Source organism: Oncorhynchus mykiss, chromosome 15 (genome assembly GCF_013265735.2).
Source record: "Oncorhynchus mykiss isolate Arlee chromosome 15, USDA_OmykA_1.1, whole genome shotgun sequence".
NCBI classification, from domain to species: Eukaryota; Metazoa; Chordata; class Actinopteri; order Salmoniformes; family Salmonidae; genus Oncorhynchus; species Oncorhynchus mykiss.
Genome location: NC_048579.1, coordinates 64,403,359 through 64,427,628, shown reverse-complemented (window position 1 = coordinate 64,427,628; position 24,270 = coordinate 64,403,359). Strand labels below are relative to the sequence as shown.

Here is a 24,270-nt window from a genome sequence, read left to right as displayed (position 1 = left end):
TCTCTCTCTCTCTCTCTCTCTCTCTCTCTCTCTCTCTCTCTCTATTCCTAACTTTCTCTTATAGCTGTACAGTTTATTTATTACCAGGGTTCATGCTTGGCTGGATAACTGATCACTCCCGCTGCCGTTCAATGTAGTTGACCCTGGACTAGGTATACTCTCTTCTTCAGTAATAATGGAAAGTTAAAATATTTCCCCAGAGTCTAACCCAGAATTGTCTTCTCTCTTACCCCAAGGCATCTCTCTCGTGTCTAAGACATCCTGCTTCATCCACAAGACCACCCGGATTGTTGGAGGGGCCCAGGTCCACAAGGCCAAGGATGGTAGCTGGGTTGTCAGCATCCAGAAAGGGTAAGAGCCCTCCTCTACACAGGAACACCATCGCTGAATGCACGGGAACACCCCTACTAAGTTCACAGGAACGCCACTATTGAATGCACAGGAACATCACTACTGAATGCACAGGAACATCACTACTGAATGCACAGGAACATCACTACTGAATGCACAGGAACATCACTACTGAATGCACAAGAACATCCCTACTGAATGCACAAGAACATCCCTACTGAATGCACAGGAACACCCCTACTGATTGCACAGGAACACCCCTACTGAATGCACAGGAACACCACTACGGAATGCACAGAAACACCACTACGGAATGCGTGACTAATCTGGGTTTGAACCCATGTCTCTTGCGCAGGACAGTGTTAGCCAATAGAGCTAAAAGGCATTAGCTATGGGAGCTAACGTGTCTTAGGTCAGCCAGCTGAGCTGGAGTCTAGGCATTGAGGTCTCAGGCCAAGTGACTCATCACATAAGCATGGTACACCTAGTTTGAGTCTTCTGTCGGTTTGCAAGGCAAACAAGTGCTCCTGCTTTATCATTTTACGCTAAACACTTTTCAGCAAAGTGCCATTTTGTTATTGCTCTGAAGATGAAGTCCTTAAAGTGTATTCGTTTTGGCAGCTCTATGTTTGTGCTAGAACACAGCTGTACATTCTTACAAAAAAGGGTTCCAAAAAGGTTCTTCAGCTGTCCCCGTAGGAGCACCCTTTTTGGTCCCAGGTACAACCCCTTTGGGTTCCATGTAGAACCCTCGGTGGAAAGGGTTCTACAAAAGGGTTCTACATGGAACCCATAAGGATTCTACCCTGAACCAAAAGTGTTCTACCTGGAACCAAAAATGGTTCTGCTTCTGAAGAACCCTTTTTAGGTTTTAGATGGCACCTTTCTTTTCTAAGAGTTTAGTGAACTTTGTCGTATGAAAGACTTAACATGCCCATGTGTTTTATGTGCTGTATCTGCATCCTTCTGTTCAAAGACAAATAGAGGGAAGACATGAATATAAAAACATTGATGGAAGTTGAAGACTCATGTAACATAGGCATGTTAAACTTGGACACTTGAAAAAAAATGAAATAATAACAAAAAAACAAACCACAGAGACAAAATGATTGGCTGCTGAGCATATGCATTCTTCCATGTTCAAACTACCCATGTTACTGGATACTTCAACATCAATCAATATAGTTCTGGTACTGTTTTTATCCGCTTTTTGCTCTGGAACCCTTTTCCATCTCTCATTACTTAGAGTCAAACTCTATGTCAGTGGTGACCAAACTTTTTTGAGCCGAGATCACTTTCTGAGTCAAAATGCAGGCTGAGATCTACCCCTCAGATTCAGTTTTAAATATGACTTTAAAAAACAAAACCCTATTCAACATGAACCTATTAAAAACAGTCCAAGGAATGCCTTGGAGATCGACCGGTCCAGGGGCGAATTGGCCATCTGGCAATTCTGGCAAATGCCACATGGGCTGGACCAGTTTTTGGTCGAAATGGACACATATTATCAAAAATAAAAACAGAAAAAGTGACATGGCCATCGGCCCATGGGCCTGTTAACAGATTTTTGTGCAATTAATTTTTTATACAGTGGCCCCTTTACCAAGATGGGCCAGCCCGGTTTTCTGATTGGCTGTGCTACAGTCACAAAAACTCATATTCAAAGTCAAACGCGGCATCAACAAAGAGACCTGCTCCTCCCCGGGTGAACATGTTGGTTTTTGCCCTAGCACTACCAACTCATCATAAAGCTGTGATTATTTCAACCAGCTGTGCAAAAACCAAAATGTGTCTCAGGACCGAGTTTGGGAAACCATGAGGTAGACAGCCAAGATCATGGATCATAAAAAACAAAAAGGGTGATTATGAACGTAGAAAGAACATATTCTACATTGTCACCTCGCTCAAAATGTCCTATTTTGGGGGGGCGTCTAAAACCATGATTTGGTCAAACAGTAAAGTGCTTTACATTATCCTCATGAATCCTGTAGTGAAAGTGTCTGCCATGTGCCTGTTTTGCTGTGATGAGCGAGCCATCAGAGGAACAGTTATAGTGGTGAGTTGTATCTCCAGAAAGAGGAGCAGTTATAGTGGTTTGTTTTATCTCCAGACAGAGGAACAGTTATAGTGGTTTGTTTTATCTCCAGTGCTATTTTTTACATACAGTTGAAGTCGGAGGTTTACGTACACTTAGGTTGGAGTCATTAAAACTTGTTTTTCAACCACTCTACAAATTTCTTGTTAACAAACTATAGTTTTGTTAAGTCGGTTAGGACATCTACTTTGTGCATGACACAAGTCATTTTTCCAACAATTGTTTGCAAACAGATTATTTCACTCATAATTCACTGTATCACAATTCCAGTGGGTCAGAAGTTTACATACACTAAGTTGATTGTGCCTTTAAACAGGTTGGAAAATTCCAGAAAATTATGTCATGGCATTAGAAGCTTCTGATAGGCTAATTAACATAATTTCAGTCAATTGGAGGTGTACCTGTGGATGTATTTTAAGGCCTACCTTCAAACTCAGTGCCTCTTTGCTTGACATCATCAAAAATCAAAAGAAATCAGCCAAGACCTCCACAAGTCTGGTTCATCCTTGGGGGCAATTTCCAAACGCCTGAATGTACCACGTTCATCTGTACAAACAATGGTACGCAAGTATAAACACCATGGGACCACTCAGCCGTCATACCACAGGAAGGAGACGCGTTCTGTCTCCTAGAGATGAACGTACTTTGGTGCGAAAAGTACAGATCAATCCTAGAACAACAGCAAAGGACCTTGTGAAGATGCTGGAGGAAACAGGTACAAAAGTATCAATATCCACAGTAAAAATGAGTCAGGGTGTAGGGTGTGTTGGGTCAGGGTGTAGGGTGTGTTGGGTCAGGGTGTAGGGTGTGTTGGGTCAGGGTGTAGGGGGTATGGTGTGTTGGGTCAGGGTGTAGGGGGTATGGTGTGTTGGGTCAGGGTGTAGGGGGTATGGTGTGTTGGGTCAGGGTGTAGGGGGTAGGGTCAGGGTGTAGGGGGTTGGGTCAGGGTGTAGGGGGTTGGGTCAGGGTGTAGGGGGTTGGGTCAGGGTGTAGGGGGTAGGGTGTGTTGGGTCAGGGTGTAGGGGGTAGGGTGTGTTTGGTCAGGGTGTAGGGGTAGGGTGTGTTGGTGTCGGGGGTAGGGTGTGTTGGGTCAGGGTGTAGGGTGTGTTGGGTCAGGGTGTAGGGTGTGTTGGGTCATGGGGTAGGGTGTGTTGGGTCAGGGGGTAGGGTGTGTTGGGTCAGGGGGTAGGGTGTGTTGGGTCAGGGTGTGAGGGGTAGGGTGTGTTGGGTCAGGGTGTAGGGGGTTGGGTCAGGGTGTATAGGGGGTTGGGTCAGGGTGTATAGGGGGTAGGGGTGTTGGGTCAGGGTGTAGGGGGTATGGTGTGTTGGGTCAGGGTGTAGGGGGTAGGGTCAGGGTGTAGGGGGTAGGGTCAGGGTGTAGGGGGTTGGGTCAGGGTGTAGGGGGTAGGGTGTGTTGGGTCAGGGTGTAGGGGGTAGGGTGTGTTTGGTCAGGGTGTAGGGGGTAGGGTGTGTTGGGTCAGGGTGTAGGGGGTAGGGTGTGTTGGGTCAGGGTGTAGGGGGTAGGGTGTGTTGGGTCAGGGTGTAGAGGGTAGGGTGTGTTGGGTCAGGGTGTAGGGGGTAGGGTGTGTTGGGTCAGGGTGTAGGGGGTTGGGTCAGGGTGTATAGGGGGTTGGGTCAGGGTGTATAGGGGGTAGGGGTGTTGGGTCAGGGTGTAGGGGGTATGGTGTGTTGGGTCAAGGTGTAGGGGGTAGAGTCAGGGTGTAGGGGGTAGGGTCAGGGTGTAGGGGGTTGGGTCAGGGTGTAGGGGGTAGGGTGTGTTGGGTCAGGGTGTAGGGGTTAGGGTGTGTTTGGTCAGGGTGTAGGGGGTAGGGTGTGTTTGGTCAGGGTGTAGGGGGTAGGGTGTGTAGGGGGTAGGGTGTGTTTGGTCAGGGGTAGGGTGTAGAGGGTATGGTGTGTTGGGTCAGGGTGTGTTGGGTCAGGGTGTAGGGGGTAGGGTGTGTTGGGTCAGGGTGTAGGGGGTAGGGTGTGTTGGGTCAGGGTGTTGGGGGTAGGGTGTGTTGGGTCAGGGTGTAGGGTGTGTTGGGTCAGGGTGTAGGGTGTGTTGGGTCAGGGTGTAAGGGGTAGGGTGTGTTGGGTCAGGGTGTAGGGGGTAGGGTGTGTTGGGTCAGGGTGTAGGGGGTAGGGTGTGTTGGGTCAGGGTGTAGGGTGTGTTGGGTCAGGGTGTAGGGTGTGTTGGGTCAGGGTGTAGGGGGTAGGGTGTGTTGGGTCAGGGTGTTGGGGGTAGGGTGTGTTGGGTCAGGGTGTAGGGGGTAGGGTGTGTTGGGTCAGGGTGTAGGGGGTAGGGTGTGTTGGGTCAGGGTGTAGGGGGTAGGGTGTGTTGGGTCAGGGTGTAGGGTGTGTTGGGTCAGGGTGTAGGGTGTGTTGGGTCAGGGTGTAGGGGGTAGGGTGTGTTGGGTCAGGGTGTAGGGGGTAGGGTGTGTTGGGTCAGGGTGTAGGGGGTAGGGTGTGTTGGGTCAGGGTGTAGGGGGTATGGTGTGTTGGGTCAGGGTGTAGGGGGTAGGGTGTGTTGGGTCAGGGTGTAGGGGGTATGGTGTGTTGGGTCAGGGTGTTGGGGGTAGGGTGTGTTGGGTCAGGGTGTAGGGGGTAGGGTGTGTTGGGTCAGGGTGTAGGGGGTAGGGTGTGTTGGTGTAGGGGGTATGGTGTGTTTCTGCATAGCGGTGGCCCGACGGGGAGGGGCTGAGTCGGTGACATGCGCTGTGATGTGGGCTGGTGTAGATAAAATACCAGAGACTAATTATTGTTCCTGTCCGGCCCTGGACCTGTCGATCACGATCAACCTTTTGGTGATCTCTGCTCTGTGTTTATGCCAACGTTTCTATTGGTGACATGCAGGATAACGATCCATCTACTCCTCACAAGTTTCGTCCCAAATCTCAGCCTATTTGCACTACTTTTGACCAGAGTCCTATTGGCCCTAATCAAAGGTAGTGCACTAAATAGGGAATGGGGTGCTGTTTGAGACAGATCCATACACATTATGAAAGAATGTCCAGATGTTGAGGAGGACTGCAAGGTTTGACTGTATGACTTGACATGGATGGAAGAGGGCGGCAGACAGCCTAGCAGTTAGAGCGTTGGGCCGGTAACCGAAAGGCCAAGGTGGAAAATCTGTCTGTGTCGTTAAGCAAGGCACCTAACCCTAATTTCTCTTGGGTGCTTTACTCCTTTGACTGACCCTGTAAAACAACCCATTTCACTGCACCTGTGTGACTGTAAAACATATTTATTTTCTGTATTTTTTTATTAAGAGTTGGATACAGTACAAACAGCGTCTATAGAGCATGGGACTAAGCTCATCATGATGTCCTGTTCCCTACCCAGGAACACTCACTGGTGCGGGGGCTCGCTGATCCGAGAGGAATGGGTGCTGACGGATCAACAGTGCTTCTCCTCCTGGTAATCTCTCCATCCATCTTTTTCTCACTTTCTTTTTTCCCTCATTCAAAGCAGAGGTGAGAGACAGTAGGAGGCATAGGGAGAAGAAGAGAGAGAGGAGATAGATTTAATGGAAACAGAGTTAAAACAAAGACCTGGGGAGTCTGTATACTATGTTCTCTCTGCTTCTCTATCAGTTCTTTATTCTTCCTCTTCCTCCAACTCTGTCTCAATCTTTCCCTCTCCCTACTACTCTCTCCATCCCTCTGTCTGTCTATCTCCATCCCTCCCTCTTCCATCTACCTCCTTCTCTCTCTCCCTCTCTCCCTCTTCCCTTCCTCTCTTTTCCCCCAATCCAATTCTAAGTGAAGATGCAGCCTGCCCATATCCTGTTTATGATAAAGCTAGTGACAGACCCTCTACCCCAGCAGAGCTGAGATATGGCCCAGGATGCTCCAGCCTCTACAGATCTGTTTAACGTCTGGGCCCAGACCGTGTCACTGTGTCCAGATCTGCAATAGCAGTTTGAATGAAAAGCTCCTTGATCCATGTAATGTACTAATGGATGTATGGGCTTTAGATTATGTTTTTGCGTTTCACCCATTTTTTCAATAGGTTTTTGTTACTTTTTGCCGTTGTCTCAATCATAGTCCACCAGAAATATGAGGTTGGGCCAGGAGTTTTGTTTTCAAACAGTAGTCAGAATGTTTTTGAGCCCGAGTTATAGGCCATAACAAAGAATTGGCCAGTAATATTAATAATTTTAAAAAACGTGATTTGTATAGTGCTTTTCAAGAACCTAAAGACACTTTACAAAGGAACAGTGTCTGTGGTAAGTAATATTATGGTCAGGAAAACTCCTGTGCCTTATGATGACACACTGTAATAAGAGGGTCATTTAGAAGGAGCGTTTATTCAGTGAACTTACAATCACTTCATAGTCGTTTGAGAGACATTTTGGCAACAAATCAAACCAGGCCTCGTCCACAGATAATGAAAAGGCTTAAGTGCAGGAATCCAACTTGAAGATGAGTCTGTCAATCAGATAAGACCTGAACTGTTTCCTCCCCATCTAGACTGTGTTAAGCTCCTAACACATTCTTATCGTTCATGCTTGGTATTCTAGTGAGTGGTTTAGCTGTACTCCTAGTGAGTGGTTTAGCTGTACTCCTAGTGAGTGGTTTAGCTGTACTCCTAGTGGGTGGTTTAGGTGTACTCCTAGTGAGTGGTTTAGCTGTACTCCTAGTGAGTGGTTTAGCTGTACTCCTGGTGAGTGGTTTAGCTGTACCCCTAGTGAGTGGTTTAGCTGTACTCCTAGTGAGTGGTTTAGGTGTACTCCTAGTGAGTGGTTTAGCTGTACTCCTAGTGAGTGGTTTAGCTGTACTCCTAGTGAGTGGTTTAGCTGTACTCCTAGTGAGTGGTTTAGCTGTACTCCTAGTGAGTGGTTTAGTTGTACTCCTAGTGGGTGGTTTATCTGTACTCCTAGTGAGTGGTTTAGTTGTACTCCTAGTGGGTGGTTTAGCTGTACTCCTAGTGGGTGGTTTAGCTGTACTCCTAGTGAGTGGTTTATCTGTACTCCTAGTGAGTGGTTTAGTTGTACTCCTAGTGGGTGGTTTAGTTGTACTCCTAGTGTGTGGTTTAGCTGTACTCCTAGTGGGTGGTTTAGCTGTACTCCTAGTGAGTGGTTTAGCTGTACTCCTAGTGGGTGGTTTAGCTGTACTCCTAGTGGGTGGTTTAGCTGTACTCCTAGTGAGTGGTTTAGCTGTACTCCTAGTGAGTGGTTTAGCTGTACTCCTCGTGAGTGGTTTAGCTGTACTCCTCGTGAGCGGTTTAGCTGTACTCCTAGTGAGCGGTTTAGCTGTACTCCTAGTGAGCGGTTTAGATGTACTCCTAGTGAGCGGTTTAGCTGTACTCCTAGTGAGCGGTTTAGCTGTACTCCTAGTGAGCGGTTTAGCTGTACTCTTAGTGGGTGGTTTAGCTGTACTCCTAGTGGGTGGTTTAGCTGTACTCTTAGTGGGTGGTTTAGCTGTACTCCTAGTGAGCGGTTTAGCTGTACTCTTAGTGGGTGGTTTAGCTGTACTCCTAGTGGGTGGTTTAGCTGTACTCTTAGTGGGTGGTTTAGCTGTACTCCTAGTGAGCGGTTTAGCTGTACCCCTAGTGAGCGGTTTAGCTGTACTCGTAGTGAGCGGTTTAGCTGTGCTCCTCGTGAGTGGTTTAGCTGTACTCCTAGTGAGTGGTTTAGCTGTACTCCTGGTGAGTGGTTTAGTTGTACTCCTGGTGAGTGGTTTAGCTGTACTCCTAGTGAGTGATTTAGCTGTACTCCTAGTGAGTGGTTTAGCTGTACTCCTAGTGGGTGGTTTAGCTGTACTCCTGGTGAGTGGTTTAGCTGTACTCCTCGTGAGTGGTTTAGCTGTACTCCTAGTGAGTGGTTTAGCTGTACTCCTAGTGAGTGGTTTAGCTGTACTCCTAGTGAGTGGTTTAGCTGTACTCCTAGTGGGTGGTTTAGCTGTACTCCTAGTGAGTGGTTTAGCTGTACTCCAAGTGAGTGGTTTAGCTGTACTCCTAGTGAGTGGTTTAGCTGTACTCCTAGTGAGTGGTTTAGCTGTACTCCTAGTGAGTGGTTTAGCTGTACTCCTAGTGAGTGGTTTAGTTGTACTCCTAGTGGGTGGTTTAGCTGTACTCTTAGTGGGTGGTTTAGCTGTACTCCTAGTGAGCGGTTTAGCTGTACTCTTAGTGGGTGGTTTAGCTGTACTCCTAGTGGGTGGTTTAGCTGTACTCTTAGTGGGTGGTTTAGCTGTACTCCTAGTGAGCGGTTTAGCTGTACCCCTAGTGAGCGGTTTAGCTGTACTCGTAGTGAGCGGTTTAGCTGTGCTCCTCGTGAGTGGTTTAGCTGTACTCCTAGTGAGTGGTTTAGCTGTACTCCTAGTGAGTGGTTTAGCTGTACCCCTAGTGAGTGGTTTAGCTGTACTCCTAGTGAGTGGTTTAGCTGTACTCCTAGTGAGTGGTTTAGCTGTACTCCTGGTGAGTGGTTTAGTTGTACTCCTGGTGAGTGGTTTAGCTGTACTCCTCGTGAGTGGTTTAGCTGTACTCCTAGTGAGTGGTTTAGCTGTACTCCTAGTGAGTGGTTTAGCTGTACTCCTAGTGAGTGGTTTAGCTGTACTCCTAGTGGGTGGTTTAGCTGTACTCCTAGTGAGTGGTTTAGCTGTACTCCTAGTGAGTGGTTTAGCTGTACTCCTAGTGAGTGGTTTAGCTGTACTCCTAGTGAGTGGTTTAGCTGTACTCCTAGTGAGTGGTTTAGCTGTACTCCTAGTGAGTGGTTTAGTTGTACTCCTAGTGAGTGGTTTAGCTGTACTCCTCGTGAGTGGTTTAGCTGTACTCCTCGTGAGTGGTTTAGCTGTACTCCTCGTGAGTGGTTTAGCTGTACTCCAAGTGGGTGGTTTAGCTGTACTCCTAGTGGGTGGTTTAGCTGTACTCCTAGTGGGTGGTTTAGCTGTACTCCTAGTGAGTGATTTAGCTGTACTCCTAGTGAGTGGTTTAGCTGTACTCCTAGTGAGTGGTTTAGCTGTACTCCTAGTGAGTGGTTTAGCTGTACTCCTAGTGAGTGGTTTAGCTGTACTCCTAGTGAGTGGTTTAGCTGTACTCCTAGTGAGTGGTTTAGCTGTACTCCTAGTGAGTGGTTTAGCTGTACTCCTAGTGGGTGGTTTATCTGTACTCCTAGTGAGTGGTTTAGCTGTACTCCTAGTGAGTGGTTTAGCTGTACTCCTAGTGAGTGGTTTAGCTGTACTCCTAGTGGGTGGTTTATCTGTACTCCTAGTGAGTGGTTTAGCTGTACTCCTAGTGAGTGGTTTAGCTGTACTCCTAGTGAGTGGTTTAGCTGTACTCCTAGTGAGTGGTTTAGCTGTACTCCTAGTGAGTGGTTTAGCTGTGCTCCTCGTGAGTGGTTTAGCTGTGCTCCTCGTGAGTGGTTTAGCTGTACTCCTCGTGAGTGGTTTAGCTGTACTCCTAGTGAGTGGTTTAGCTGTACTCCTCATGCCGACATTACAGAACCTTCCTTCCATCAAGACTGTGGCCATTGGCATCAGCATTAGTTCAGTAGCTTTTTGCTGACTATGCAATGTGCTGTAAGTGGGTCATTGAACACAGTTAGCTGAGGAGCCAGATTGAGTGAGTTTGTAGAGTGCATGCTGAGGCGTTCTATAATCTATTGTCAGTTTAGTGATGCTGGTAGCTTTGGTTAGTATGTGGCCAATGATACGTGTTCATACAGAGAATAGAGTAGAATACTGCAGTACTGTATTTTACTATATTGTATTATAGTGTTTATACAAGCTGTGGCCAATCTTTTCTTCAGCTTATACCTCTTATACTATTATTCAGTTTATACTGACTAGTCAATGTGTGGTCAACCCTATTTGGAATGTGCCTGACAGTAGTCTCTGTGGTCCTCAGTGTTCCAGACCTGAGTGAGTACAGTGTACAGGTGGGCCTCCTTCACCTCAACTCGTCCTTGGACCACCCCAGGCTCCGCATCGCACACGTGGTCTGTGGCCCGGAGGGATCCAACCTGGCCCTGCTCAAACTGGCCAAGTAAGAATAGCATTCATTCATTCAGTGAGACAGTCAGTCAGCCATTTTACTTACCTGGTAAAATACATTTTAAAAATACAATCAATCAATCCATCCATGAATTCCTTCTCAATCATACATTGTAGGCACAGCAACCATTTATTTATTCATTCATGTGTTTATGTGTCCACGCCTAGGCCTGCCCCTCTCTCTGAGCATGCCTTCACCATCCAGCTCCCAGTAGCAGGCTGTGGGGTCACAGATGGAACCAACTGTCTCATGTACGGCTGGGGAGAGACCAAAGGTACTGCCCTACATGACTGTTCCTGTGTGGTGTCTTATCCCTGTGTGGTGTCTTATCCCTGTGTGGTGTCTTATCCCTGTGTGGTGTCTTATTATCTATATACACTCAATGGCCAGTTTATTAGGTACACGACCCCATTCACAAAAATGCTTTGCTCCTACAGACAGTGAGTCACGTGGCCGTGGCTTGCTATATAAAGTTACTATTTGACTGAACGTTAGAATGGGCAAAACGAGTGACCAAAGCAACTTTGAGCATGGTATGATTGTTGGTGCCAGGCCTGCCAAGTCCAGTATCTCAGAAACGGCTGGCCTCCTGGGCTTTTAACCCACAACAGTGTCTAGGGTTTACTGAGAATGGTGCAACAAACAAAAAACAAGAAGAAACGTCCCCAGTGAGCACGCGATCACCAACACTGGTGAATAAGGAGTGGAAAAACATCATCTGGTCAGATGAATCCTGGTTCCTGTTGCGTCATGCTGATGGCAGAGTCAGGATTTGGCGTAAGCAGCATGAGTCCATGGCCCCATCCTGCCTGGCGTCAACGGTACAGGCTGGTGATGGTGGTGTAATGGTGTGGAGACCGTTTTCCTGGCACACTTTAGGTCCCTTGATACCAATTGAGCAATGTTTCCAATTCCCCAAAGAATTGAGGCAGTTCTGGAGGCAAAAGGGTTCTGACCGGGTACTAGATGGGTGTACCTAGTAAACTGGCCACTAAGTGTGTTCTGTATGACCTCTGTTTCATGCTATGGTGTGGTGAAGAGATTGGGGGGTATTGGATCAAGAGATCCATGATATTTGGAAAAGAGGCCTTAGGAAATCATGTGTCGAATGTGTGAGTAAAGTCCCCCACAATGACACCATATAGACAAACATGTTGTCTAAGGTTATAGGTTTGGAACATGGTGAAATGGTGTTTGGACAGTAGACTGACTGTTTCCTGCTTTATTTCCGGCTACTTCCTGTTCAGGGACAGGATATGAGGGGGCACTGAAAGCTGTGAGTCTGCCCATGGTCAGTAACGACTGGTGTTCTGAGCTCCACAACAAAACCCTGCCTGTCACCGACAGCAAAGTGTGTGCCGGGGGAAGGAAAGACCAGGGAGTGTGTGAGGTGAGCGTCATAAACATTACTCTAAATTATCTGAAACATGCATTGACTCGACATCGTGTGACTCAGTTATTACTTCAAGCTATTAGTATATCTACCATAATGCCTTTTGATTGGCTGCATGAGCACCACGCTAACCTGCTATTGGTTTGTCCCTCACAGAGAGACTACGGTGGCCCATTGGTGTGTCAGGAGCGAGAGAGCAAAGTCATCGTGGGCGTGAGCATCCACGGCCGGGGCTGTGCCCTGGCCCGGCGGCCCGCCATCTTCGTCAATGTGGCCTACTACTCGGGGTGGATCCACAAAGTCTTCATACACTACTCCAGGTTGGAGGAAAAACTACTGGAAGAAGCACAGACCAAACCGCTCCATTCAGGACTGTACCACTAGCCTGCAAGAGGAGGGGTGGAGCATTCAGGACTGTACCACTAGCCTGCAAGAGGAGGGGTGGAGCATTCAGGACTGTACCACTAGCCTGCAAGAGGAGGGGTGGAGCATTCAGGACTGACCACAGCACTGTAAGAGGAGGGGTGGAATATTTAGGACTGTACCACAAGCCGGGAGGCTGGAGAATGATCTCTCCAACAGAGGATGCCTAACTAACAAGACGGTTGGGAGATGTAAGAATGAGGAAACTGACTTTATGGGAAGTAGCCATGTTGGGGCTTCGTGGCTGGACGTCGCCTCAGTTTTGGGAGGGGAAAACCACCATGAATGGAAAATATATTTTGGGATGTTCAGAGGCTGGGAATACAATGACATGTTCAGAGAGGCTGAAAAGGATATGAAGGATTCTTATAATATGCAAATTGATTAATGCAGGACCAGGTTGTTACGCCTTGATCACACTGATAGCGTCAATATGCAAAGTAGTACCTAGCATCATTTGGATTGTGTGCAAGAAAAGTTCAACATTCACCTTCTGCTACCATTTCTGTCAAGCTGTCTATGCATACAATGTGATGCATACCTTGATAAATCCAAGGTATGCACCACAAAGAACACACTGCAACTGCCTCTGTACCAAAATGTATTGACGCTGTCTTTGTGATTGAGGCATAAGCTTTAATAACATTTCTAAACAATAGTTTCTAGGACATGGAAAGCTTATTTTTTGGGGTGAAATATATGAATACTCTTAAGCCATAAAGATGGGTGAATTGATGTGTTCTCTCACTCCGCCCACAAGACAATAGGAATGGTATGGATGACTCAGTATTGTCTCCTGGAAAATACTTGAATTTGATCAGAACCAAAACCAGAGCCATGCGAGGAGAGATCCAGACAGGACTTGGTACGGTCCGTGGCTACTGGGTCACGTTGAGGGCACATGATGTAATGGCTAGAAGTTCAGTCATTCAGAAGTTACCACTTGGTGAATGGTGAGAGTTAGGACCTGTCTAGAAACAACCTTTTGCAAGCTAATAGCCCTACTCCCCAGGTACTGGTGTAGAGCAGTGTATACCAACTCCAGTCCTCCAGTGCCCCCAACGGCACACATTTCTGTTGTGGACCCAGACAAGCACACCTGATTCAATTTTTCAGCTAATCGTCAAGCCCACCTCGAGTTGAATCAGGATTGTCCAGGGATACAACAAAAATGTGTGCTGTTGGGGATACTTGAGGACTGGAGTTGGTATACACTGCTCTACACCAGTCCCTGGGGAGTAGGGCTATTAGATTGCGGCTATGAGCAAAAGGTTGTTTCTAGACAGGTCCTAACTCTCTCCATTCACCAAGTGGTTGTTTTTGGAAAGCCTGTTCAGTAACTATTACCTAACTAATGCTAATGCTAACAGTTACTTAGCCAAACGTTAGCAGTTAGCCTACATGGCTAACATGTCTCCGGTTTTTGAGGGAACTCTACACTAGCCCCTGGTGGGCTGCGTGTACGTTATGTGGTCAGAGTACACATTTAGAAGTTTCTTATTGAGTGTATTTCTGGCACTCTGTATTATTTAATAGGTCTTATAGATCTGGGCCTTTCCTTGGCTCACTCACACCAGACGTCAGTGGAGTTGCTTCCTCTCTACACTGTGTTTTCTATTTAAACAGATTAGAACGTAGTGTGCAGTCTATTTATTTATTTGTATACATCTGGCCCTCGTGAGAGGGCGCCAGCGATTGACGTCGACAAAGCGACACGTCTCGCTAATAGAAGATGTGAAGATTATGGCGGCTTTTTATTTGATACATGTTCTGTCAATCATTATTATTGGAGGTACACTGAATGGCCATACGGATTACATGAAAAGTATGGGTTGTGTTCCAAAACATACCACTTTGTCAGTCATTTGTCTTCTAACAATACTGACATGCAGTAAGTGTAATGACATAGGGGAATGTAATAATTTCAGTGCTGAAAACCAGTCATGACATCATTTTTATAATCACAGAAAGCAGATGTGTCTGTATGACTAATGATCTCTTCAAACTGGGCCCCTAAGAAGACTTAGAATTTCACCCAATTTCTATATCCTAAAATATTCAGTGTGTTAGGTTAAACTATCTCACAGTATTTGACCTGTTCAGTGCCTTTTTTAGGTGGACAGGAATCAATAGTGTACAATAGAATTGGCGCAGAGATCTGTGAGTGTATTTTACTGTTATGTAAATAGGATGTAAAGTAGTGTGTGTAAAAAAAACTATTTTCCACTTCCAATGTCTATTTACATAGTTTTTTTACTATATATGGTCACTCTGTTCATAAACTTGTATACTGTAAACTCTATAACAGCTGCTATTTTTAAAGGGTCGGGTTGGGTCTTAATATTATATACTATATGATTTTGTTATATTCACGTTTTAATATTACATTTACAGTGTAAATTACAGCTTGTTTCACTCTTTTTGTCTGTGTGTCTGTGTGTCTGTGTGTCTCCTAAAGTAAACCTTCAGACAAAGATTCTTGCAGCAATACAGTTTTCTGCAACGCATACCCTCTCAACACAATTCAAGATATTCTGGGTCAAGTTCTTACTCTGGGTATTATTTTCCCACTTTCCATGTCAATCATATCAATAAGACCTCAGTCTATGGGTTTTGGATGGCCACCGTCCACCATGACCCAGTTCCTGACCAGAGGATGAGCGGCAACGTTTGGTTAATGCTTACATAATGTTTGGGCAGCGCTAGAGATGTTCAGTTCACGCTTAGACAGCAATTGGGCAACACTAGACACCGTGGCATGCTTCTTCTGTCATGTGGGGTTCTCATTTGATACATGACCCCTCGGTGCTGAGGAGAAAATGGCCGACATGTCAGCGCTGACCTCAGCCTCATCCGCGGTGGCTTGTCACGAACCAACCCCAAGGCTTTGTGCCTCATCATAACGGGACGTGAAATAGCTTTTTCCCCCGCTTTTTCCGGACTAACAGCCCAACAGTCAATAGGTCACGTCTGGTGCTTCTGGGAAATAAATCCATTTAAAAGATTTGTCTGTTGGGTAAATTCACAGTGGTGTAAAGTACATTAAATTATTACTAAAGTCGTTTTTGGGGGTATCTTTACTTTATTTTTTTGACTACTTTTACTTCACTACATTCTAAAGAAAATGATGTACGTTTTACGCCATACATTTTCAGATTACGGTATGAATGACACCCAAAAGTACTTGTTACATTTTGAATGCTTAGCAGGACAGGAAAATGGTCTAGTTCATGTCCTTTTCTAGAGCTCATCCCTGCTGCCTCTGATCTGGAGGACTAAACTCACATGCTTCGTTCGTAACTGATGTTGGAGTGTGCCACTGGCTATCCGTAAATAAATAAAAATACAAGAAAATGGGTTGCTTAATATAAATCATTTATACTTTTACTTCTTATACTTAAGTATATTTGAGCAATTACGTTTACTTTTGATACTTAAGTATATTTAAAACCAAATACTGTTAGACTTTTACTCAAGTAGCATTTTACTGGGTGTCTTTCACTTTTACTTGAGTCATTTTCTATTAAGGTATTGTTACTTTGACAATTGGGTACTTTTTCCACTACTGGAAAAAAACCCATGGAAGAATCTTAATGGGAAAGCATTCGAAAAAGGAATTTGTGAACCTTGTGCTGGACTATTCCCAAAAGCAAGAGCAACATTGTAAACACAATGGGATCCTCTTGCAATAACCTTAATCAAACAATCAACCGTGATGATTTATGGCATTTAAAAGCTTGTTGCAGTGACCTCAGAAATATGTAAGTAGTGCTATGGAGTTTATGCTCAGACCCTGTGTTGTGTTTATGTGTTGATTCTGCTCAGTCACCGTGCTGAAGTATGTCTGCTCCCTTCCAAAGCCTACAAGAGAAGGCCATCTTAAAAACTGAACTTGGATCGCTCTCTGAGCTAATGGTTCTATCTCAGCTCATCTTTCTGCCATTTCTCAGACATCTCCTCGCCTGCTCAACCTCAATACATTGTCAGAGAGGGTGTGGGTAATCGAGGAAAGATTCATTCAAAAAGAGCCACTGGAAAACCTCACAGAACTACAACGGTCTCTTGGCTTCCAGTGTTTTTGGGCAACTCTTTTGGTTCACGTTTCCAGTGGAGGGGATGCAGTACAGCAGAGATGCCAAATCTTCCTCCTGTAGAACTACCCTCCTTCAGACTCTCGCTCCAATGATAATTTTACTCTCCTGACTCTACCAATTACATTTACAGTAGGACCTTGATTAGCAGAATCACTGTTGTAACAACTTAGTCGGAGCAACAGACATTCATACCGTAATCTGGGCCCCAGGGTATACCATAGTCTTGGCCCCCAGGGATACCGTAGTCTGGGCCCCAGTGTACACAATAGACTTGGTACCCAGGGATACCTTAGTCTGGCCCCCAGGGAAACCTTAGACTTGGCCCCCAGGGATACCTTAGTCTTGGCCCCCAGAGATACCTTTGTCTGGGCCCCCAGGGATACCTTTGTCTGGGTCCCCAGGGATACCTTTGTCTGGGCCCCCAGGGATACCTTTGTCTGGGCCCCCAGGGATACCTTTGTCTGTGCCCCCAGGGATACCTTAGTCTGGGTCTCAGGGTATGACTCTTTCTTTTGGGGATACTGAGCACTGACAGAAAAGAGATACTGCACTGTCAGCATTCTTCTTTCTCTCAGAGAGATTGTGTGTGTTTGAGATGGATTGCATTGCAGAATCACTGATCTACCAAGCACCTTGCATCCAAAATAACTTTGCATTATGTGATCAAGATTAGGGATTCTGTGTCCACTCAAACTGATCCCCTCAAACAAGCTGATTAACTTGTCTGGCAGCGAGAGAAATAATGTATCCATAGGACTCTGTCTCCCTCTCCTGCCTAAAGATGGTAGTCTCTCAACTCTTCAGAGTTGATGATATGATACAATTCAGTGGGTATATCAACAAAGGACTAATAACAACTATTACAAACTCGCTTTTTATTACTGAAAATACTTTTTCAAAACAGAAAAAGTCATACATTTCACTGAGATATGTTGCAATAGCCTGTAGAAATTTCATTTTAAACACATTAGGTCACGATTGGAATGTCTCTGTACCCACTCTATTGCATACCCTGCCCAGTAGTAATCAACAGAGCCATAGAGGGGTGTGTGTGTGTGTGTGTGTGTGTGTGTGTGTGTGTGTGTGTGTGTGTGTGTGTGTGTGTGTGTGTGTGTGTGTGTGTGTGTGTGTGTGTGTGTGTGTGTGTGTGTGTGTGTGTGTGTGAGAATGTTTGGCTCTGACATTCACTGATGCGAGAAAAGGGGAGAGACATTCTGTCATATAAGCGATGGACCACCAGTCCTCTCCCTGTGATGAGCCAATAGAATCCTTTCATCTGTTTGGTGATGAGAAAATTGGAAATCTGACCCATCATCCCAATGATAGTTCAGTGAATGTCCCATCCTCTCAGTCTGATGAGCCAATGAGAAGACTGTCCTCACGTCTGTGTAATGATGAGCCAATGGGAAAATGAATCTCTCTGCATGGTGAGCCGATGGAGTCCTCTCGTCCTGGGGATGGACCAATGGGAACATGGTGCTGCCTGAGTATTGAGATGCTGAGGATGGAAGTGGAATGGAGATGCCTCTATAGCCCAACACTTCTGTTCCTCCTATTCCTGTAGGTGAGGTAGTACATTCATTCACTCTACACATTGTGTTTTATAGGTACATCTCTGAAATGGTTAAAGCAGGGTTGGCCAATTATCCTGGAGCTCTGGTGAATGTGCAGGAGTTTGCTTCGGCCCTCCTATAACACACCTGCTAAGTTCTCTTTGAGAAACTGAGTAGTTGACTTGTGGAGTTGGCTGAGTTAGGGCAGGACAGGAGCATAAACCTGCATGGTAAGTGGCTCTCCAGAAGAAGGGCTTTGCCCCCTTCTTATAGACAAACGTAATAAACGCTTAATCACCTCTCTCTATTGTAGTAGCTGGACCATATCTCTGGGAGATTTCTGAGCATGAAGTGTCAAACTGTACTCCCAAACTCTCCCTCTGACCCCAGTGAGTCTAAACACAGTTGAAATGACACCCCAAACAAGATAAACATAACATTTAGTTAGTCAGCTGGTAACTTGCTACAAGGTTATTAACACTTAACTACACATGGATTGTTTTTAATTGTAGCGGTATATACTCAATTTGCATAACAAGATGGTGTTAAAACTTCTGAAATGCTGTATGTTTCAGGGGGCGTAGCTTGTTTATGTACCTGTTGAGTCATTGAGTTGGTTGTTGTCATCGAGTTCACTGAAGGGAAATCTTTGTTCTTTTGGTTCATCAGAAATGAAACTTTTGAAAGAAAAATGAACTGTTATTCTCTCTCTCAAACTGCTACAGACCACCAACTGCTAACAGTCAGTATCTGGATAACGTGTCAAATGTTTGATCATGTATGTGATACCAACAGAGGTACATTTTCTGGGTGATTTAAATATTGACTGGCTTTCATCACGTTGCCCACTCAAGAAAAAGCTTCAAACTGCAACCAGTGTCTGCATCCTGGTTCCGGGTATCAGTTATCCTACCATGGTAGTTACAAACAGCACAGGAATGAAATCAGCAACATGTATTGATCACATGTTTACTAATGCAGCAGAAATGTGCTTTAAAGCTCTATCCAAATCCATTGTATGTAGTCATCACAATATAGTAGCCATATCTAGGAAAACCAACGTTCTGAAGGCTGGGTCTAATATACTTTATGAGAGGTCATACAAGAGGTGTTGTAGTGATTCCTCTGTTGTTGATGTGAAGAATATTTGTTCGTCTGTGGTGTGTCATTATTTTACCTTTATTTAACTAGGCAAGTCAGCCATTATTTTCAATGACAGCCTAGGAACAGTGGGTTAACTGCCTTGTTCAGGGGCAGAACAACAGATGTTTACCTTGTCAGCTCAGGGATTCAATCTTATAATCTTTCGGTTACTAGTCCAACGCTCTAACCACTAGTCTACCTGCTACCCCAGTGTAATGCCAGTGTGTTGAGGAGCAACCAGACGCTGCACTTGACACATTTATGAAATAGATTTTTCCAGTTACTAATAAGCATGGACCCATAAAGAAAGTGACTGTAAAAACGGTTAAGTCCCTGTGGATTGATGAATTGAAACATTTTATGGTTTAGAGGGATGAGGCAAAAGGAATGGCAAATACGTCTGGCTGCACAACCAATTGGCAAACGTGGAACTCGATTCCACATCAGGTAACAGATGCAAGCAGAATAATCTGTTTGTTTTTTTAACAGATAAAAATACACCTTAAGGAACAGCGGGGACTGTGAAGAGACACACACACACACACATGATAAGACACACACTCTACACACCCATACACATGGATTGTGTACTGTAGAGATGTGATTGTAGAGTAGTATCTGAGGGAACACACTTAATGTGTTGTGAAAAGTGCTATTAAATATAATGAAATTTAATATTTTAAATAGTTTTTAACTGCCTTAATGTTGCTGGACCCCAGGAAGAGTAGCTGGTGCCTTAGCTGCAGCAAATGGGGATCCATAATAAACAAAAATACACACACTCACTATGTGCTCCGTGGACACCGCTCTTATACTTGGCTTCCCTCCTCCATTTTGCTCTTCTGTTTGAGAACCACACCTTCAAAGGGGAATGGCAATTATAACAGATGTAGCTCAGTATTACAGGTACATTTACAGGAAATGACATAGGTTGTATGCATAGTTTGTGTCATGTAACCTTGATGGTGTCCTCTGGAAGTTGGATCTCAGATGCCAGTTTTTCCCTGGTGAACATGTCTGCATAGTGGCTCTGTGTGAATTCTGCTCCGTTTGGGAGGAAGAAATAGAATGAGAGAGCACTCAAAGCTTGAAAGGATAACAACTTGTCCAACTGTTCTAAAACAAGCCTTGTTGAAATAGGAATAAGTCCAATCAAACTAAGTCGTTTAAGCCTAATCATTAATATATCCACTCCACATAAACACACAGCCTAAATGTTCATAAACAGTTGTTGAAGTAAAAGTAGGACATTGTTCTGCCTAAAGTACAGTACTGTACAGGCCTACCTTGCTCTAACACTCTGCACTGCCCCAGGGTGAAGGTGGTGCGGTTGCGATGCTGGGGCCGGGGAGGCTGGAGCTCGTTCACCTCAACTGTCTCCATCTCCTCCCTCTCCTTCACTACTGACTGCGTTGGGGTCCCCACTGGAAGACCTGGAATGCATACAAGTAGACTATATGGCTATGTTTTTCAAATTGCGCACAGTGAATGTGGCATATATGTGTGTATTTCTCCCAGATCCAGATGTACGATGTGTAGCCTACCTGGGTATCTGGGGTGGTGCGCAGAAATCTCCACACTCAACATCGCAGAGTCGAGTTGAATTTTCCTGAGAATTCGGTTTACAGAGGATACCTTTTAACAAGGTGAAAATAATGCTTAAATTAATCGAAAAATATAGTTATTTCCCTCACAGTTGTTCACACTTTGTATCATTTTGGTGTAGCTTGTGATCTCACTTACACTGGGAACTTTGGCCGATTTACAGATTCTTTCGGCCGCGAGCTTTTTTCTGATTTCCCAGGCGAATGTTGTTGGGTTTTTCGTCTTGCATTCGATTATTTTCGAGATGACTTCGGGGGTGAGGAGTCGAGGTCTACTACCTCCGGTCGCCTTCGGGTCCAGGAGGCCGGTTTTGTGGTACCTGCTCAAAATCTTGCTGACGCAGCCATTTGACACCTGCCAGCGCGGAGTGCACATTTGGGTTTTCATGAATTGACGCAAGATTTATATCCACCATCAGAGCACAATAACAGAAGTACTACTAGATCATTGAAAGCACACCATTTAACAACTATTTAATGTATTAAGTTAAATTAATAATAAAATAAATGATGTTTTTCATGTATCGAATAATATCGAATAGGGCACAAACACGAGCTCCTATAAGCCTGCTGATACGCACCTGCAGAATTCTGGAGATCTCGCATGGGCGCACACCTTCCGATGCCAGTTCGATCATCTTCCTCCTTTTATATGCTGGAAGCGGCCTCCCGTTCAGAAACACCCCACCAAGCTGATTGACACACCCGCTCCCTTAGAAAAGAACAGAATAAAATAGCTTTTATAAGATTTAAACCTATTTTACCGCTTTATGCATAAATATTTCTTTGCATATTGTTGGAAAAAATGTCTCCACTCAATCCAATAATATAAGTAATCTAATAACAAATTATAATTAGTCCTTCGTTTGAATATAGACTACCTTCGTTTGACAGGTCCACATTCGTTCCACACATGTCAATTGGTTCTTCCGAGCCGTATCAAATGAAACAACAAGATAATTCCTTTATAATATACAGCGTTGATGTTCCTTTGATAAACGAGAATAAACTGTTATATGAGGAACTTCATCCCCAAAATGCACTGACCTGATTGTAAAGTGCATAAAACACCTCACCTGTAAAATGTGAATATTCGGAGTCTGAGGGGATGCCAATTCACACCTGTCTGTTGCACAGGTCGCCACTGACAGGAATCACGCGCGACTTCACAAATATATACCCTATCAGCCTTTTCTAGATGACGTAGTGGTCTGATAGGAGAAATGTAAATATTGCATGTAGGCCTACTGTACCTGACTCTCAAGTAACCCAGTCTATTCAGACTCGATTGTCTGGAAGTCAAGCTGCGAACCACACATTTTTAACCCCACATATTATAGGATATAAATATGGATGACCCTTATAAAGTGCCAATGTAAAATTTGTTTTCAACGTCAAAAATGTTGCCCCAAGATTTTTGTAAAAAAAAAGTTTATTATGGGTTAACTAGACCTATTAAAACAGCTTTTGCAATTGTGAACTTGAAGCAGAAGAATGCAATGCCATGTAATAAACTGTAGGGCCAACAGGGGACATTTTCTATCTCACATGTAGTGTTTTTACAGTGGACTAAAGGCTTCCATCTAAACGGGTTTCAAGGCTAGTCCGTTAGGCTATTCAATTTCTGATAACTATTTGGTAAGGTACATAATATAATGGAATAGGAAGCTCGCATCCACTGCTCTCTCTAGACAATGATGCGTATAATACAGTACTGTATCCTGAAGATGGACCATATGCTGTGTCAAGAACAATCTCCATGTTTTCTGTTGGGCTACTGAAGATACTCATTTTGGCCTTTCAAAATCGAATTTCACACGTGACACCAAATGTAAGTTAATTCCATTTACTGTATTCCATCTCCAAGCGACACGGCTCGGGTCACGTGACTTGAGCATCCTTTCCCAAGTCAGTGTTTAAGATTAGTCCGATCGAGTCTCCTTTTTTTAAAGCTAACATTTGAAAACCTGTCCCGATGTCGACTGCCATATGGTAAAGTGCTTCTGATAAATCGTAAATCCATCATCCAGACTCTTTTATTACATTTTCTTTCAAGCATGAACAAATAGTCGGATAGGGCGAATGTGGGGGGACCAATTGGGACTTTCATTTAGAAAAAAAAGGACGAGGAAAACCGTCGCAGATGTCTCTTGACCAGCCAGCAGATAAAATGTGCTGTAAACGTTTCAAAGAAAATATTTGACAAGCAAATATTAGCAAATGTGAAACCACACAAGGCTCGTCTTTTGGTCCTGTTTAATGACTAATTGGGCATCATTAGCTGGGTCCACACAGATCGAAGTGCCACTGAAATAAAGGGTGGATTTTAAAATGCCATATGGTCCAAATTATATATTAACCCACGAGTTAGCGCACGGTTATAGTTTCTGTAGAGGACGCATTGTATATAGCTGATAAACAGCTCTGGACACCAGGGTCTCCTTGCCAACAGACAGAGAAGACAAATAACATATTTATTTATTACGGAACAGAGTTCATGCCCCGATTGATTTGGAGTACTTTATTGCATATTTTGTGTGTACAACCCAAGGTTAATAAAACAGTCACGCTGCGGGCACGGAAATGGTTAAACATTCTTGTGTGCGTAAATGTTCGCAGGGCTCACCATTTCGGCCTAAGGAAGAATTCTAAACATAGATCGACCATATCTCAATGACACACAACATTCTATTTGGTTCTATCGACGTGAATTTGTGCTTTCTTGTGTCCCTAGGTGCAGAGAAACATGAACATTTTACCCGCGTAAAAGGGTACCATAAACCTATCCAAAGCGCACAGAGCTCCCTCATGCGTCTCAACGTGGGGTCATATAGCCTTCATTCTAGCGCATTTCTACACACTGAAGTATGACAAGAATCAATTTACCCTCACTTGGAAGGACTGTTAAAATTGAATATGCAATTCGATAAATATTAGCACAAAAGCACATTTAATGGTTTCCATGGCAGCCAACATCAGGCAGCGTTGAGCCCCGAATAATGCTTATAGAAGTAGCCTATCATTTGTGTGAACCAAACTGTGCGTCTGAGACCACATCATTGTATAGTTCAAATGTCAGTATGACTGAATCATTTGATCTGATTTGTGTATCCTACATTAGCTATATAACATATTTGACCCTATATATTCTGTATATTGCTGATGTATTATGAAGTTATTGTAAATCTTTGTTTGAAATAATATACTTGTTTTACTGTATGCTTCTCTGTAGCCTACAGACAACCAATATGGGATGGAGAAGGCAGGCAACATGAGTTTGCTTGTGGATGGTTTTGTGAAATTATTAGCAAAATAAAAATAAAATAACTTGTAAATGTGTTCCTTGTCAAAGTCAATAAAAAACTATTTCAAATTCCAGAGTTTAAGGACCAGGCATCGAAATGGGTTTAGAATATGTATTAAGGAAATTGAATGGATGTGAGAATGGACGGGATGAAGCCAAGGGCTGCCGGTGAAGGATCCAGGGGATGAACTCTGTAGAGTTTGGCTTGGAGTCTCAGGTAGACATCATCATCAGGCCGTGGTAGATAGGCTGCCGGTGAAGGATCCAGGGGATGAACTCTGTAGAGTTTGGCTTGGAGTCTCAGGTAGACATCATCAT

General features: G+C 44.5%; 2 protein-coding genes and 1 long non-coding RNA gene across 3 annotated transcripts in view; 1 reads left to right on the top strand and 2 right to left on the bottom strand.

Annotated features, from left to right (window-relative positions):
• The window catches only part of hgfa (hepatocyte growth factor a), a 45,086-nt gene extending 29,502 nt beyond the window's left edge, over positions 1-15,584 (top strand). Inside the window, exons 13-18 of the mRNA XM_036944951.1 lie at positions 237-351; positions 5,789-5,863; positions 10,292-10,429; positions 10,606-10,712; positions 11,686-11,828; positions 11,988-15,584. Of these exons, the coding sequence (XP_036800846.1) occupies positions 237-351; positions 5,789-5,863; positions 10,292-10,429; positions 10,606-10,712; positions 11,686-11,828; positions 11,988-12,215 (806 nt within the window). The 3' untranslated portion in view covers positions 12,216-15,584. The remainder of the gene's footprint in view (positions 1-236; positions 352-5,788; positions 5,864-10,291; positions 10,430-10,605; positions 10,713-11,685; positions 11,829-11,987) is intronic.
• Positions 15,585-17,265: 1,681 nt separating this feature from the next.
• Positions 17,266-18,716, bottom strand: LOC118938929. Its single transcript, XR_005036323.1, has 3 exons — positions 18,499-18,716; positions 18,200-18,296; positions 17,266-17,906 (listed from the first exon to the last, which is right to left on the bottom strand). It is a non-coding gene; the product is annotated as an uncharacterized LOC118938929 (long non-coding RNA).
• Positions 18,717-19,564: 848 nt separating this feature from the next.
• Positions 19,565-21,563, bottom strand: pax4 (paired box 4). Its single transcript, XM_021578514.2, has 7 exons — positions 21,530-21,563; positions 21,230-21,360; positions 20,788-21,003; positions 20,589-20,679; positions 20,331-20,477; positions 20,003-20,085; positions 19,565-19,903 (listed from the first exon to the last, which is right to left on the bottom strand). The coding sequence occupies exons 1-7, from the start codon at positions 21,561-21,563 to the stop codon at positions 19,781-19,783; spliced, it is 825 nt and encodes a 274-aa protein (XP_021434189.2). The 3' UTR covers positions 19,565-19,780.
• Positions 21,564-24,270: the final 2,707 nt, after the last annotated feature.

What these genes read in the sequence shown, in the direction of transcription:
- pax4 (XM_021578514.2), bottom strand. Translation starts at nt 21,563, where the DNA reads ATGTGTGGAACGAATGTGGACCTGTCAAACGAAG. An exon ending in AGATCTCCAGAATTCTGCAG is followed by an intron (nt 21,004 to 21,229) that starts GTGCGTATCAGC and finishes CCGCGCTGGCAG; the next exon opens with GTGTCAAATGGCTGCGTCAG. An exon ending in GTGCAGAGTGTTAGAGCAAG is followed by an intron (nt 20,086 to 20,330) that starts GTAGGCCTGTAC and finishes CAAACGGAGCAG; the next exon opens with AATTCACACAGAGCCACTAT.